Source organism: Marmota flaviventris, chromosome 19, assembly GCF_047511675.1.
Source record: "Marmota flaviventris isolate mMarFla1 chromosome 19, mMarFla1.hap1, whole genome shotgun sequence".
In the NCBI taxonomy this organism is placed as follows: domain Eukaryota; kingdom Metazoa; phylum Chordata; class Mammalia; order Rodentia; family Sciuridae; genus Marmota; species Marmota flaviventris.
Window position 1 is genome coordinate 11646281 of NC_092516.1, and position 13350 is coordinate 11659630.

Below are 13350 nucleotides of genomic sequence, written 5' to 3' on the forward strand. Positions count from 1 at the left end.
TCTACAGGGAGGCATGGGACAGCCCTCCTCACTCCTGGCTGATGCTTCGATCATGGCTTTAACAGTTTATCTATCAAAATAGAAAACAGATCAGCAGGTGTGGGGGGCCATGGGGGTAGGCGGGCTGCAGAACGGCCGCAGGAGGGGTCCTGGGTGTGGGACGACTGCATTTCCCCACCAGGGAGGTGCGCGTGGGAACCCCATGCACCCACGAACAAAACTGAGGTGTGAACCACAGGGGCGTCGGATCAGTGTCAAGTCCTGCTTGTGATCTTGCACTAGAGCTTGGCAAGATGTCACCCCCCCCCCCCCGGGAGAAACAGGGCAGGAGGCACGGTGATCTCTCCATATTCCTTCTTAAAGTGGCCGGTTAGATTAGAATCATCTCAAAATACAGTTCATTTGGGAGAAGTTGCACGCACCCCAGCCCCAGCCCCAGGGAGTCTGGCTTAATCCATGTGGGTTGGGCCTGAGCGCGGGGCTGTCCGTGAGCTCCCAGTGAGTCTGGCGGCCAGCCAGGGCTGAGGGGCACTGCCGTCTGACCCCAGGGTGGGCCGGGCGGAGTGGACCTTGCCTGGGCTGCCCTGGAGCTTGGGGGGTCCACGTGGGTCCCATAGTCCGTGACAATTGGCACCTTCTCTGCCATTTTCCCTCTGTAGCAGTCTAGACTTGCCACCATGGGGAGCCACTGACGATGGCCAGGGGACAGTTGAGGGGTCTGGCTCAGACCAGGCCGGACTCCTGGGCGAGCCTGTAGAATAGGCCCTTGTGGGCCAGCAGCTGGGCTGGGCTGCCGCTCTCTGCCACCTGGCCCTTGTCCATGACCAGCACCCTGCAGGAGAGAAGACAGGGTAGCCCCTGGAGCCCCACCCAGGCAGCTCTGCGAGCCCCACCCTGCTCCAAGGCTTGCCCCCCAGAACTCCAACCTCCCAAGCCCCTTCCTGGCCGGTGTGACCACATTGGAAGCCAGTGTCCAGGGCTCTTCCCTTCCCCTCTGGGCATCAGTGCTGCCGGCTGCCTGCCGGGCCCCTCCCAGTGCACCCCAGAGCCCTTCCAGCTCCACACCCGACCCCACCCCCCCTTCGTCCCCTGTGGTGGTCCCCGAGGGCCCCCCAGAGGGCACCCTACCTGGCACAGTCCATCACCGAGCGCAGGCGGTGGGCGATGAGCAGGACGGTGCATCGGGCAAACCAGCCCCCGAGGGCCGCCTGCATCTGCAGCTCCGTCCCCGGGTCCACCGCGGCCGTGGCCTCATCCAGGATGAGGATCTGGGTTTTCCGGAGAAGGGCACGTGCCAGGCACAGGAGCTGCTTCTGGCCCACGCTGCAGTGAGGGGACAGTCAGCTGGAAGTGTTTGCTGCAGGTCACAGTTTCTAGAGCCTGCCCACAAACGGGTCCCCGGGCGGCTGCAGGAGTAGGCCTACGTGGCCTGTCCCCAGGGTGAGCCTGGCGTCCCCTTCCTTCTGTCTTTGAGCAGGCTGACTGTAGGCAGGTCATTCAAATCCAGAGCCTCGGTCCCTCACCTGCGACAGGGCTACCCTCTCTCTCTGTTCGTGGCTATTTCTGCTCCCTGGTTTTCATCATGCAGGAGACCCCTCTGGGTGTCACGCAGTCATTGACCACATCAGTGGGTCCTGGTCTCTGCTTCTGGCAGAGGAGGGCACAGGCCCAGGGAGGTCACAGTGCTGGCTGCTGGCGGAGCCAGACTCTGACCCAGGACCTCTGAGTCATGGATCCTCCCTCCCCGAGTCAATCATACAAAAGTGGGTGCTTGTCAGAGAGAACCTCAGCGTGCAGCTGCTGCTTGATTGTAGATAGGGAAGTACAAGTTCAAGGTCACACAGCTGGTGAGGCCCTGGACCCAGGAAGGAACTGGCCTCTGGGGATTCAGCCTGGCTGGGTTTTTCCTGCCATGCTTGGCTTCCTGCCTCAGTAAACCAGTTCATCCACATAACAGGGCCTCATTATTATTATTATTATTATTATTATTATTATTTTTTTTTTTTTTTGGTGCCAGGGATTGAAGCCGGGGGTGCTCTATCGCTGAGCTACACCCCCAGCCCTTTTTATTTGAGACAGGCTGACCTTGAACTTGCAATCCTCCTGCCTCAGCTGGTGGAGTCACTGGGATGGCAGGCATGTGCCACTGGGCCCGGCTCAGCAGGGCCTCTTCAGAGAGTCAGATCCTACTATGGCCATGTGAGCACCCGGTGCCTGGGCCTTCCCCAGCCTCACCACTTACAAGCTGGGTGGCCCTGGGCAAGCCTCAGGCCTCGGCTTGCGACTCTGTGAGAGGGGATTAGTGAGAATGTGTCTGAGGATTCAGAAGATGACTCTCGTTTCCTGCAGACCACGAAGTTTCACCCACTTGCTTCGTCCCCCCCTGGGTTGGTACCGTTAGACACGTTTTACCGATGAGCAGACTGATACCCAGGTCATTAGATAATTTGCCCGTAGTCCTACATCTAGAAGTGGGGGAGCCTGGATTTGAGCCCAGGCGTCTGACCCACCAAGATAACGCTGCCTGAAGCCACCGCACCCACAGACCTTTCCCGACACCCTCGGGGTAGGGGGTTTAAATGCAGAACATCTTGGTTTGCAAACCTCTCTCCACCTGTGTTCATAGCATAGTTATTCCCAGTAGCCAAAAGGTGGTGACCACCCACACATCCACACCTGGGGACAGGTAAGTGGATCAACTGGGGTCTTTTCACACAATGAAATATTACCCAGTCTTAAAAAGGAAGGAGGTTCTGGGGCTGGGGCTGGGGCTTGCCTCACACATGTGAGGCACTGGGTTCAAAACTCAGCACCACATTAAAAAAATAAATAAATAAACAAAATAAAGTGATGGTGTTCATCTACAATAAATAAAAATAAAAAAGGAGAGAGACTCTGACCCCAGCTACAGAGGAACATCAAGGCCACTGTGCTAGTGAAATAATCCAGGCCAGAAAAGCCCTTCCTCTGAGTCCACTCATCTGAAGACCGGGCTGTCAAACCTACAGACAGGGGACAGAGTGGCGCTGGCTGGGAGAGGGGAGAGGACAGTTGGGGGAGGGGAGATGGACAGTTAGTGCTTACGGAACAGAGTTTCCGTTTTGCAAGAGGAGTCGTGTCGTGTGAGTGGCTCTTCATGCATCGAGTAATGACGGGGCTCTGTCCTGAGAAATGCACATCCGTGCCTACAAACGCCAGGGTGGCCTTGCCCGAGCTAAGACCCTGTGACGTCACCAGGTGACACCCCAGGACCTCCGTGGACTGGGGCTGGCCGACTGGCAGCTGTGCTCCGCACCGCAGAACTGTGCATTTTTAAAGGTTGTTATGTGTTTTGCTCACACTTAAATTTTTTTTAAAGAAAAGGCCGACACCTGACATCACTGAGCCCCGGGGGCCGTGAGGTCAGCGCCAACATCAAGGACATCTTGGTGGCCAGATAAATACCGAGTGGGGTAAAGACTTTGCAGACGCTGATTGAGCAAGAAGGAACTTGACCCTGCGATCGGTGCCGAGGGTTCGGATCCCGGGTGGTGCGTGGGTTAACGGGGTGACGGTCCCTCGGGGGCGGGGCTGGCCGTACCTCAGGTTGTCTCCTTGGTGGGCACATTGGTACTGCAGCTGGCCGGGCAGGCTGGCCACGAAGGCCCTGAGCTGCACCGTCTCCAAGGCCGCCCAGATGGCTTCGTCCGTGTGCTCCTGCCGCAGGTCCAGGTTCATCCGCAGGGAGCCGGGGAACAGGACGGGGTCCTGGCCGAGGGCGGGGCGGCGGTCAGCGGGGCCCGGCCACGCCCACCCGCCTGGGCCCGCCCCCTGCCCCCCAGGGCCGCACCTGGGGGATGATGGTGATCCTGGACCGCAGCGCGTGCAGCCCCACGTGGGCGATGGGGACCCCGTCGATCCAGACCCCGCCCTCAGCGGCCTCCTGGAGCCGCAGCAGGCCCCCCGCCAGCGAGGACTTCCCGGCGCCCGTCCTGCCCACGATGCCCACCTGCCGGGGAACGGGAGGACGGGGCCTGCTCGGACCAGGCCTGGCCAGAGGAAGGCCAGGTCGCGGGCACCTCTTTGGAAGGGACCTCCCCCGCGCTGAAGATCTGACCGTCCAGTGCCATCCCTCGGGCACCTGCGTGTCCACCGCTCCGTGTGCCCTTCCGTCCAGCACGGCTTCCTCCTCTCTCCCCGCCTCACCCCGAGGTCCCCCACCCACCCACCTACCTCCAGCCTTTCCTCCCTCCCTCCAGCCAGGCCCTCCCTCCCGTCCACCCTCCTGCCCCGTCCACCCGCATCCTTCCCTCTGACCATCAGTTCATCTGTCCCCGCCCTTCTCTGTTTCACTCTCTTGCTACTACTCAGTGCCTGACTACGGGGGGGGGGGTCAGTGCTGTTTAGAAAATGATATTGGTGGGTCCTCCCCCCATATGCCACGCACACTTTAAAGCACAAGGAATTCGGAAATCTAAAAGTCCTTGCTCCTCACTGGTCACTGTCCCTTCTTGGAAACAGTGGGGTGAGCTGACTCAGGGGCACAGCAGCTGAGGGGAGGCAGAGGGCGCCCTTCATGCTGCCCTGTGGGCTTGGTGGGGCTCAGGGGAGGCTTGGGAAGGAGGGCATGCTTGGGTGGGGCCTTGAAGGGTGAGTGGGAGTTCGGGGACGGGGAGGACCCCAGGTAAAGCAGGCTGATTTCACAGCACCCTGGGCCCGGCTGGCCCAGAAGCAGCTGCCCCACCCAAGGTGGCTCAGCCCTGGCGTACGGAGGGCAGCAGCTGGGGAGTATTGACCAGGGGAAGGACATTCTCAAAGGCAGACCCCGGAGACCAGGTTGGAGGAGGTGAGAAGGGAGGCTGGGGGCTCCGCAGGGAGGCTGAGCAGAGTGGCCGGGAGGGAGGAGCATCGGTGGAGGGTCCCCGCTAAAGTAGGACCCTCGCACCCCCGTGTTGGGCTGTGAACACGCCACTGGTTCAGTCACCCAGGGTCACGTGTCCATGGCACTCACTGGGTCCTTTCTCTGGGCTATGTCAACTGTCACAGTAACTCAGAGGTCAGCAGTGGTACTCCTGTCCTGTAGACGTGACACGACTGGCCCCGGCTCAGGCCTGGCCAAGCGGCAGCCATCCCGAGCAAACAGAACGGTATGAACAGAAGGTTGGGCTCTGCCCAGCACGTAGTAGGTGTTCAGTTAAGGTCAGCAGGAGAAGGAAGAGAGAGGCCTCCTCTGGGACACCAAGGTGGCCTGGGGAAGTCCCCCCCAGAGCAGATTTGGGGAGGATGAGTCCAGTGGGGAGGTGGAGGGTGTGGAAACAAGAGCCAGTGGGGACATGTAGGCTGGAGCCGGCCTCCTCAAGGGTGCCAAGGGTGCAGGGACAGGCGCTCACCTTCTCTCCCGCGTGGATCTTGAAGGACACGCCCTGCACAGCCAGCGGGAGCTCGGGTCGGTGTCTCAGACCAAAGTTCCGGAACTCGATCTGTCCCCCGCGAGGCCAGGGAGGCCGGCCTGCGCAGGAGGGCAGCCTCCAGGGAGCCTGCCGAGGAGAGACACGGGGTCAGAGAGGCTCCCTGCAAGGTTTCCCATGGCGGCCGCCTGCCTGCGCCTGCTTCCCCCTCCGCAAGGTGGCCACGTGTACTGCTGTTCTCAGAGTCGTGGAAATCAAACGGGAGACAGCAGGGCCGATGGCAGATTACATCTGGCATCCCCAAAGTGGCCCCCTTTTATCTCTTGCTATTGTTTGTCACTGTTGATGCTGAAAAAAATATCCAGGGGCAGGAGGGGGCGCTCCCCTTTGTGTCTTTGAAGGATCAAGACAGCGCGGTGGGGGGATTGGCCCTGCCTGTGCTGTTCCTGGGACCTCAACAGACCCTTGTTGACCTCAACAGAGCCTTGGCTTCATCTGTGAAATGGGGACAGACACTAAGAGCAGAGAACCCGTCCCGAGTGTCCACAGTGGGTGGAACCCAGGCTGACTCTTCCGGGCAGGCTCTGATTGGCTCTCCTGGGACAGGGGACACTGTGGGACGTTACGTTTCTGTTCTGGGTTCTGAAGTTGCTAGAACGTTGCCATCGTGTTTCTCCAACGTCACTGTCTTGGCGCCGTGTTGCTAGGTAACTGTTAACTATGATGGAGTGCCGTTGCTGGAGTGTGCCCGGAACATCGCTGTTCCTGTGCCCTGGTCCTCTGTCACTTGCTGAAGGTAGGAAGCAGGGCTTGATGATCTTAACTACTGCTCTTGCTCTGTCCCTCACTCCAACCTAGGGTTGCGGGGCTAGTGACACAGAAAAGGGTGCAGGCTCCAAAGCCCACTGCAGACCTGGTCCTGGGCCCTGCCCGGTGCGTCCAGCTGTCCCCCTCACCTCCTTGGCTGTGCGGGCGTAGTCCCGCATGCGCTCCACGGACACGATGCTGTTCTCCAGGTCTGTCCAGTTGCGAACCACCCACTGCAGAGTCTGGGTCACCTGGTGCAAGAGGACACCTCAGCCAGGTGTGCCCTGGGGGCTCGTACCAGCCCTCCTCCCTCCCCACACTGCCCCCAAGGCCGGGGCTGGGAGGCTGGATTCAAGGAATAAAGGGATGGGATTTGGCCTCCACCCAAACAAGTCCCCCCTGCCTTCAGTGGAATCATACAGAGCAGAAAGAAACCCTCAGACCAGAGAGGGTGCAGGACACACAGCATGAGTCAGGTCCAGATTCCATCCCGACAGCTTCCCCAGAGGGCGCCCAGTGATTCCCAGTCATACCCAGAGCCACTCCAAGCTCCTTAACGAGGGCCCATGGTCAATTCCACGCTCACCCCACACTTGCCACCTCACCCTCTCAGCCACACCTGGCTTATTGCTGAGCCTCTAACACATCAGGGATGCCCCTTGGGGCCTTTCCCCGGGACCCCTTCTGCACTGCCCCGACGCTCTCCAGCTTCCTGTCCCCCACAGAGGGTCCTCAGAGCGTCCCTCCCAGCCTGTGGAAGTGGACACACTCCTCATCCTCCCGCCCCCGGCCGGCTTTTCCCTGTGCCTCCTGGATGGGGGCCTGGGCAGGATTAAGTGAGTGACTATTTACCAAGCTCTTAGGACAGCACCTTGCTCATAACAAACCCCACTGAGGTCATGACCTGACATTCCTTATTCAGAGTTCAAATGTCAGTGCTCTGGAAGGGCACTCAGTCTCTGTCCCAGCTGCCCCGGCAACGTGGGGCGTGGCGGGAGTGCTGATTGGGTCTCAGGTGACTCCCGCGGGAAGGCCCTGCCTGAGGTCTGGAGAGGTACCGGATTTCCCTAACCGCCTGGCTGTAGGGGCTGGGGTGCTAGACGGCCCTACTGGCAGGAGTCTGTCCCCAATCTGCCCTGGCCGGAAGCTGTCAGGGTGGAATCTGGACCTGAGTCATGCTGTGTATCCTTGAGAGAGCTATGCACCCTCTCTGGTCCAGTAGTACCTGGAGGGCAGCTGAGACAGAGAAGCCCACGATGCCGGCGCTGAGGTGGGCCTTGCTCAGCGCCGCGCACATGGCGGCCACCAACACCAGCCCGTTGCCCAGGAGCTCCATGTTGGCCGCCAGCCACCTGCAGAGGGAGCAGGTGACAGCAGGGTCAGCTGGTGCTCTCATCCCCGGGACCTGCTTCTGTGGGTAGGTTCCTGACCTTCGCGTTCACCACCGTCATCTATAACACCTGCTTTGTGGGACGATGGGCTCAAGTGAATACAGGTGGCTCAGAACAGCACCAGGCACATCACGAGCGGGTTACAAATGTCACCGCTGAGTGCTTATTTAATCCTGTCACCGCCCCGAGGTGGCTCCGGGTTGGTTCATGAAGCTCAGAGAGACTGCGTAACTTGTCCAGGAACATCCAGCTAGTAAGTGGCAGAGCCGGGATTTGAACCCGAGACTGTGCTCAAAGCTTGGAGACCAGGGAGGCTGAGTAGCTCCTTTGTTGCCAAGGCAACAGAGACTGGTCCAGTTGCCTGGCAACCGAGCTCCTTCCTCTGTGCCCTGTTCCCTGGCTGTGGGGGACCACTCGGGCCAGGCTCTGTAGGCTCACGGTGTGAGCCCAGAGACCGTCCAGGGCGTCCAGCCTTGGCCTCAGAGAGCCCTGGCCGCTCTAGTCACACGGCATGACCTCAGGTCTCCCCCTCTGCAGACACCGATGCTTACAGGGTCTTCTCTGCCCCCAGGGTCTTCCTACCTGTCGACCACCAGTCGCGGGAAACTGACCCTCTGGTTTTCGTCCATGAGGGCGTCACTCTGAGCCACAAAGAGGCCCTGGGCGCGGAAGGCCCTCACCACCGCGCTGCCCTGGAATGTCTCGGCCACGTGGGAACACACAGAGGAGTAGCTGGCTGAATCGAGTCGTCTCAGCTGGCATGAGGTGGCCACATACAGGCTCTGAGGCAGGATGGGGAGGGTCGGGGAAAGGAGAAGCCAGAGACACACAGAGATGGCTTCCAGAGGCCCAGGGAGCCCCAGGCGCAGGACCTAGACCCATCTCTGTTACCAGCTTCCTGTGTGACCTGGGGCCAGTGTCTTGCCCTCTCTGGGCTCCCATCTCCTTGCAGAATCAGAGTTCCAAGATCCTTTTGAAAATCATCTGGGGAGGTTTGAAAACCTCCAGGCCCCAGAACGACTCAATCAGGATCCCTACGTGACATCCCTTTAGCTCGTTATCTTTTAAAAGCCGAGGTTCAGACACCACCAACCTCGTTTAAGAGGCTCACTACCCAACACTGAGGTCAGCTTTCCTTTAGGGAAGGTCCTCGTGGGAGCAAAGCAGTTGGTCAATCCGATGCGCCTGGTGATCCCGGGAGTCACACCCTGGGTAACACGCGACGCGTGGCATGTGGTTGCGGGGACAGGCTCTGGGCATCTGCTGAACACCAAGCCTACAGCCTCGCGTCCCTCCCAGCTCCTGGCTGATCCGGATGCTGCTCCTGGGGCTGCGCTTTGAGACCCCAGAGCACAGGTGTCTGGGGGTGGCTGGGGCACACCAGGGGGCAAGCCACTGCCACTCCTGTCTGGTCTTTTGTTTAGGCCAAGTCGAGGGGTGTCCGGTCCCGGCAATGGAAAGAGTCTAGCCTAATCCAGTCGGCGCGGAGGCCCTGGGGACCCTGCCCGGCTCCCAACGGGTGGAGAGGAAGCCGCGGCAGCGCATCCCCACAGCAGGACACGGTCAGACACGAGGTGGTTGGGGTTCATCCAGGGCCAGCCCAGGGGCCCCGCTGGACGGACCCCCTCACACTGAGTCCTGCCCAGAGACGGGGCTGGCAGAGGTGGCCTCGGCCGTCCCGGGAGCCTCCCTACCTGGAGCCCCGCGTACAGGACCAGCAGCGGCAGGATGGCCACCAGGGCCAGGGGCGTGGCCGTGGACACTGCCAGGCCCGCCTCCAGGAGCCCGAAGGCAGAGATCAGCAGGGACCGGGCCTTGTCGGGGATGTCCACGTCCACGGTGTCCGTCTCCTTGGAGAAGCGGTTCAGCAGGTTCCCGACGGGCGTCCGCTCAAAGAAGCCGATGGGTGACCGGGCCACGTCCCACAGGAGCCCCCGGAAGAGCAGGCGGGACGCCCGGACGCCGCCCAGGACCACGGCGGCCGTGGAGGCCAACAGCCCGATGGCTGGAGGGAGAGAAGGCAGCGCGAGGCCTTGTGACCCGGCCTTGATGAACCCCCCTTCCAGGGGGTCGAATAGCGTCCCCCCAGATTCCTGCCGACCCAGAACTTCAGAGAGAGTCTGATTCGGAAAGAGGGCCTTGGCACATGTGATTAAAGACCATCCTGGACTTGGGACGGGGCCCACGGAATGTCTGGTGTCCTTAAAAGGGGACAGTGGACACGGGCAAGAAGATGATGTGAAGACAGAGGTGGCCACCGGAGCGACACGTCCACCAGGCGGGGACGTGGCAGCCACCAGAGGCCAGGTCAGGGGCTTTGGTGGGCTGGGTCCTCCCTCCGAGGCTCTCAAGGTGCCAACCCCGCTGACACCCGTCCCTGCTGTCCCGAGGGCACCGAGTTCCCGCCCTGGTACCAACGGGTTTCCCAGCAGCCCTCGGGAGGTAACTGACGGGGGACGGCACCTGGGACGGGGTGCCCACGGGGCTGGGAGGCTCCTGTCACCTCCTGATCAAACAACAGGCGGATGTGAAAGATTTTCAGAGGGGAACGTGTCCCCCAAATGGGGCTTTGCATCAGTGCCAGGGCTTGGCTGACGACTCCCTCTCTGATCCCTCGGGGCTGACATTGCACGCCACACCCAGCTCCGGTGAGCAGGTAGGTCCCTGAGTTCTTGGGACCAGAAGGGCCTCACGCTTTCAGATCTGACATCCATTTGATGGCGGGGGTGGGGGTGCGAATAAGGGCCACCCAGGGGACCCGGTGGCTGTGGTTGGTCCTGCCCTTGAGTGTGGCGGTGGCTACACCAATGATAAAACTGCATCCTAGTGAACACGTCCACGTGTACAGGTGAACCTGGGCGCCTCTGAATACGGTCAGTGCACTGCCCAGGCCAAGCTCCCTGCTGGGACAAGCTGTCATTCCGCAACACGTCACCACAGGATAAGTCAGGCAGAGGGTGCGAGGGTCTGTCCCCGTTATTTCTTACAACTGCGTGTGAACCTGCAGTCGTTGGAGTAGATACTTCATTTTAACTAATTGATTTTGGGGACAGGGATTGAGCCCAGGGGTGCTTAGCCACCGAGCCACACCCCCGACTCATTTTAGTTTTTATCTTGAGACAGGGTCTCGCTAAGTTGATTAGGGCCTCGCTAAGTTGCTGAGGCTGGCCTCAAACTTGCAGTCCTCCTGCCTCAGCCTCCCGAGTGGCTGGGATTACAGGTGTGCACCTGCACCTGGCAGGATTTCAATATTTGAAGAAAGGGGAAGATGGGAGGTGACAGTGGCCCTGGCATGTCTGTTAGGAGGGGTCTGGCTTGGGAGGGGACAGAGCTGCCCTCTGCGTGTGAGGAGCGGCTGGGAGAAAGTCTGAGGATTCCAGAGAAGGTTGGCTGTGTCCTGCCAGCCGCCCCCAGGACTCCAGCCCCGTCTTAGGGACACAGGTCTCTCTTGGTCCTGGGACATGCTACACGGGGGACAGGGAGCCCCACGTCACAGAGCAGGAGGGGGAGGAATGGGGGACGCGGGCGAGGGGTACCTTGGAGGCAGCCGAGAAGCGCGAAGACCCCGCCCCGCAGGGCCGTGTGCTCCTGCCGCCCGGCCTCGATGGGGTCGTCCGCCCACAGGCTCAGCCAGTAGCCCTGGCAGAAGGAGGCCGTCTGCTGGCACAGGAAGAGGAAGAGCGTGTAGGCGCAGAGCGGGGTGCCCACGGCCCGCAGGTAGGTCAGGTACATGGCGGCCTTCACCTGCAGCACACGAGGCCGAGGGGGGTCAGGCAGGCGGAGGACGGCAGACCTCAGTGCTCCCCAGGAGGCCGCCCTCCTGCAGGCCTGGGGACCCCCTTCTGCTGTGGACCCCAGGGGCCCTCGGGAAGCTCAGAGGTGACCGGCTGGGTGACTTCTGGTTGGGAGGATTTCCTTGAACACCTCCTTGGGGACAGGCACGTCTCTCTGCTCACTCCAGATGAGGACACTGAGGACAGAGCGTGTCCCTCCTCCATGGCAGAGACCCTGCCCCGGGTGGATAAGCAAATGGACGAAGAAGGAGTGAATGGGCGGGTGGGCAGGTGGATGGATGGAGGGACAGGTGGACAGACAGACGTATGGCTGGGTGTTCAGAGGGCAGGATGGGGTGACAGGGGGTGGGGGACGAATGGAGTGGGCACAGGGTGCATGTGGGTAGATGACGAGGTGGACAGGCAGAGAGGCCCGGAAGGGAGGAACAGCCGGAGCTTTGGATCTGGGCTGCCCTAGATTTCAGTCCCGGCGTGGCCAGATGGACAAGCCCTTCACTCTCTCAGACCTCAGTTTCTCCGTCTCTGAAGTGGACCTGTCACTTCTCAGGGCGGCTGAGAGGACGGAGAGTCACGAGGGTCTGGAATCTCACTTGGACTTAGCAGGTGCTCGATAAAGGTCAGTGTCCTCCCTGCCCCCCACCCCCATCCCCCGCCCCGTGCTCATCTGCGGGGACCCGGGCCTGGGAGAGGCAGCCACTGGTGGTTACCCGGCCATGCGGCATGCTGTCCTCAGCTGCCGGCCACCCTGCCCTCTCCGGGTCGTCTTGGAGAACTGCCATCTGGCCTTCGGAAGTGGTGGCGTCCCCTCCAGGGGTCGACCTGACGGACCTGTCATTTAGCAGGAAGGAGGACGTGTCAGCCACTGTCCCGTGGTGGGGCTGCCCAGCCCAGCAAGTGGGTCGCCACCGAGCCCTGGGGCTGGCTCCCAGCTGCCCCCTTCACCCACTGTGGGCCATGCTAAATGCCATCTAGGTCCCCAAGTCACCAAACCCGCCCTCCAGAGTGGACCTTGTTTTCATTTTTGCGTAAGATTTGCTGCAATTGTTTTGCTTCTTCTGTTTACTCTAAGACTTGTCGGTCCAGCCTGGCAGAAGGCCGCACTGCACAATTCAGATGATAAAGAATTTTTTTTCTTTTATTTTCTCTCTCTTTCCTTCTTTGTCTCTTTCTTTCTTTCTTGATAGGACCCAGGGATGCTCAACCACTGAGCTGCACCCTCAGCCCTTTTTATTTTGGGACAGTCTCACTAAGTAGCTGAGGCTGGCCTCAAACTTGCAATCCTCCTGCCTCAGCCTCCCAATAGCAGGGATCACAGGTGTGTGCCTCTGTGCCCAGCTAAGCCTTCTTGAATGTTCATGTGAGGACAAGGGGCTGACTTAGCCACTCTGTGCCTCGGTTTCCCCAGCTACACAACGGAGATAACGTCTGTCATGTCTCATCCATGTACCCACCTGTTACCATCCATTTTGGGGAGTCATCCATTGGTCCATCCATCCATCCACCATGTCTCCCCACCCACCCACCTACCTACCCACCTACCTACAGGATCTTGCTGAGGACTCTTGGGCGGGATTGCTTGTTATCTCACTCAGGGGACCTCCCAGGGTGGCTCGGTGGGTGGAGAGGGGGGCCTGTGCCCAGTCTCATACCCCCAAGGACCAAAAACCCTCAAGGCCCCCTGCATGTCCCCCCAACAACTGACACTGAAGTCCAGGTGCCTGGCGCCCAGCGTCTTGTGCTCTGTTTGGCAAGACCACCCTCCTAAGAAGGGCACCATCAGGTCCTCTGCTCACGGCCCCGGGGTGAGTCCCACTGGGCCCTGGCTGGAGGGGCTGGGAGCAGAGCCTCCTCCTGGTGCCTGCTCCTGTCTCGTCACCAGCCAGCGCCCAGCGACGCCTCCTGGCTGACCTGAGCCTTTGCCTGTCTGTGCGACGGCTGGGGCCGGCCAGGCCGCGTGGGCCTCTGTCTTGG

General features: G+C 60.7%; 1 protein-coding gene across 1 annotated transcript in view; it reads right to left on the reverse strand.

The window, feature by feature from the left end:
• Nucleotides 1–337: 337 nt before the first annotated feature.
• Nucleotides 338–13350, reverse strand: part of Abcc6 (ATP binding cassette subfamily C member 6) — a 40137-nt gene continuing 27124 nt past the window's right edge. The window contains 11 exon segments of the mRNA XM_071605493.1: nt 338–832; nt 1129–1323; nt 3581–3747; nt 3830–3988; nt 5370–5516; nt 6344–6445; nt 7420–7546; nt 8168–8367; nt 9280–9590; nt 11122–11329; nt 12087–12207. Coding sequence (XP_071461594.1) covers nt 724–832; nt 1129–1323; nt 3581–3747; nt 3830–3988; nt 5370–5516; nt 6344–6445; nt 7420–7546; nt 8168–8367; nt 9280–9590; nt 11122–11329; nt 12087–12207 — 1846 coding nt within the window. The 3' untranslated portion in view covers nt 338–723.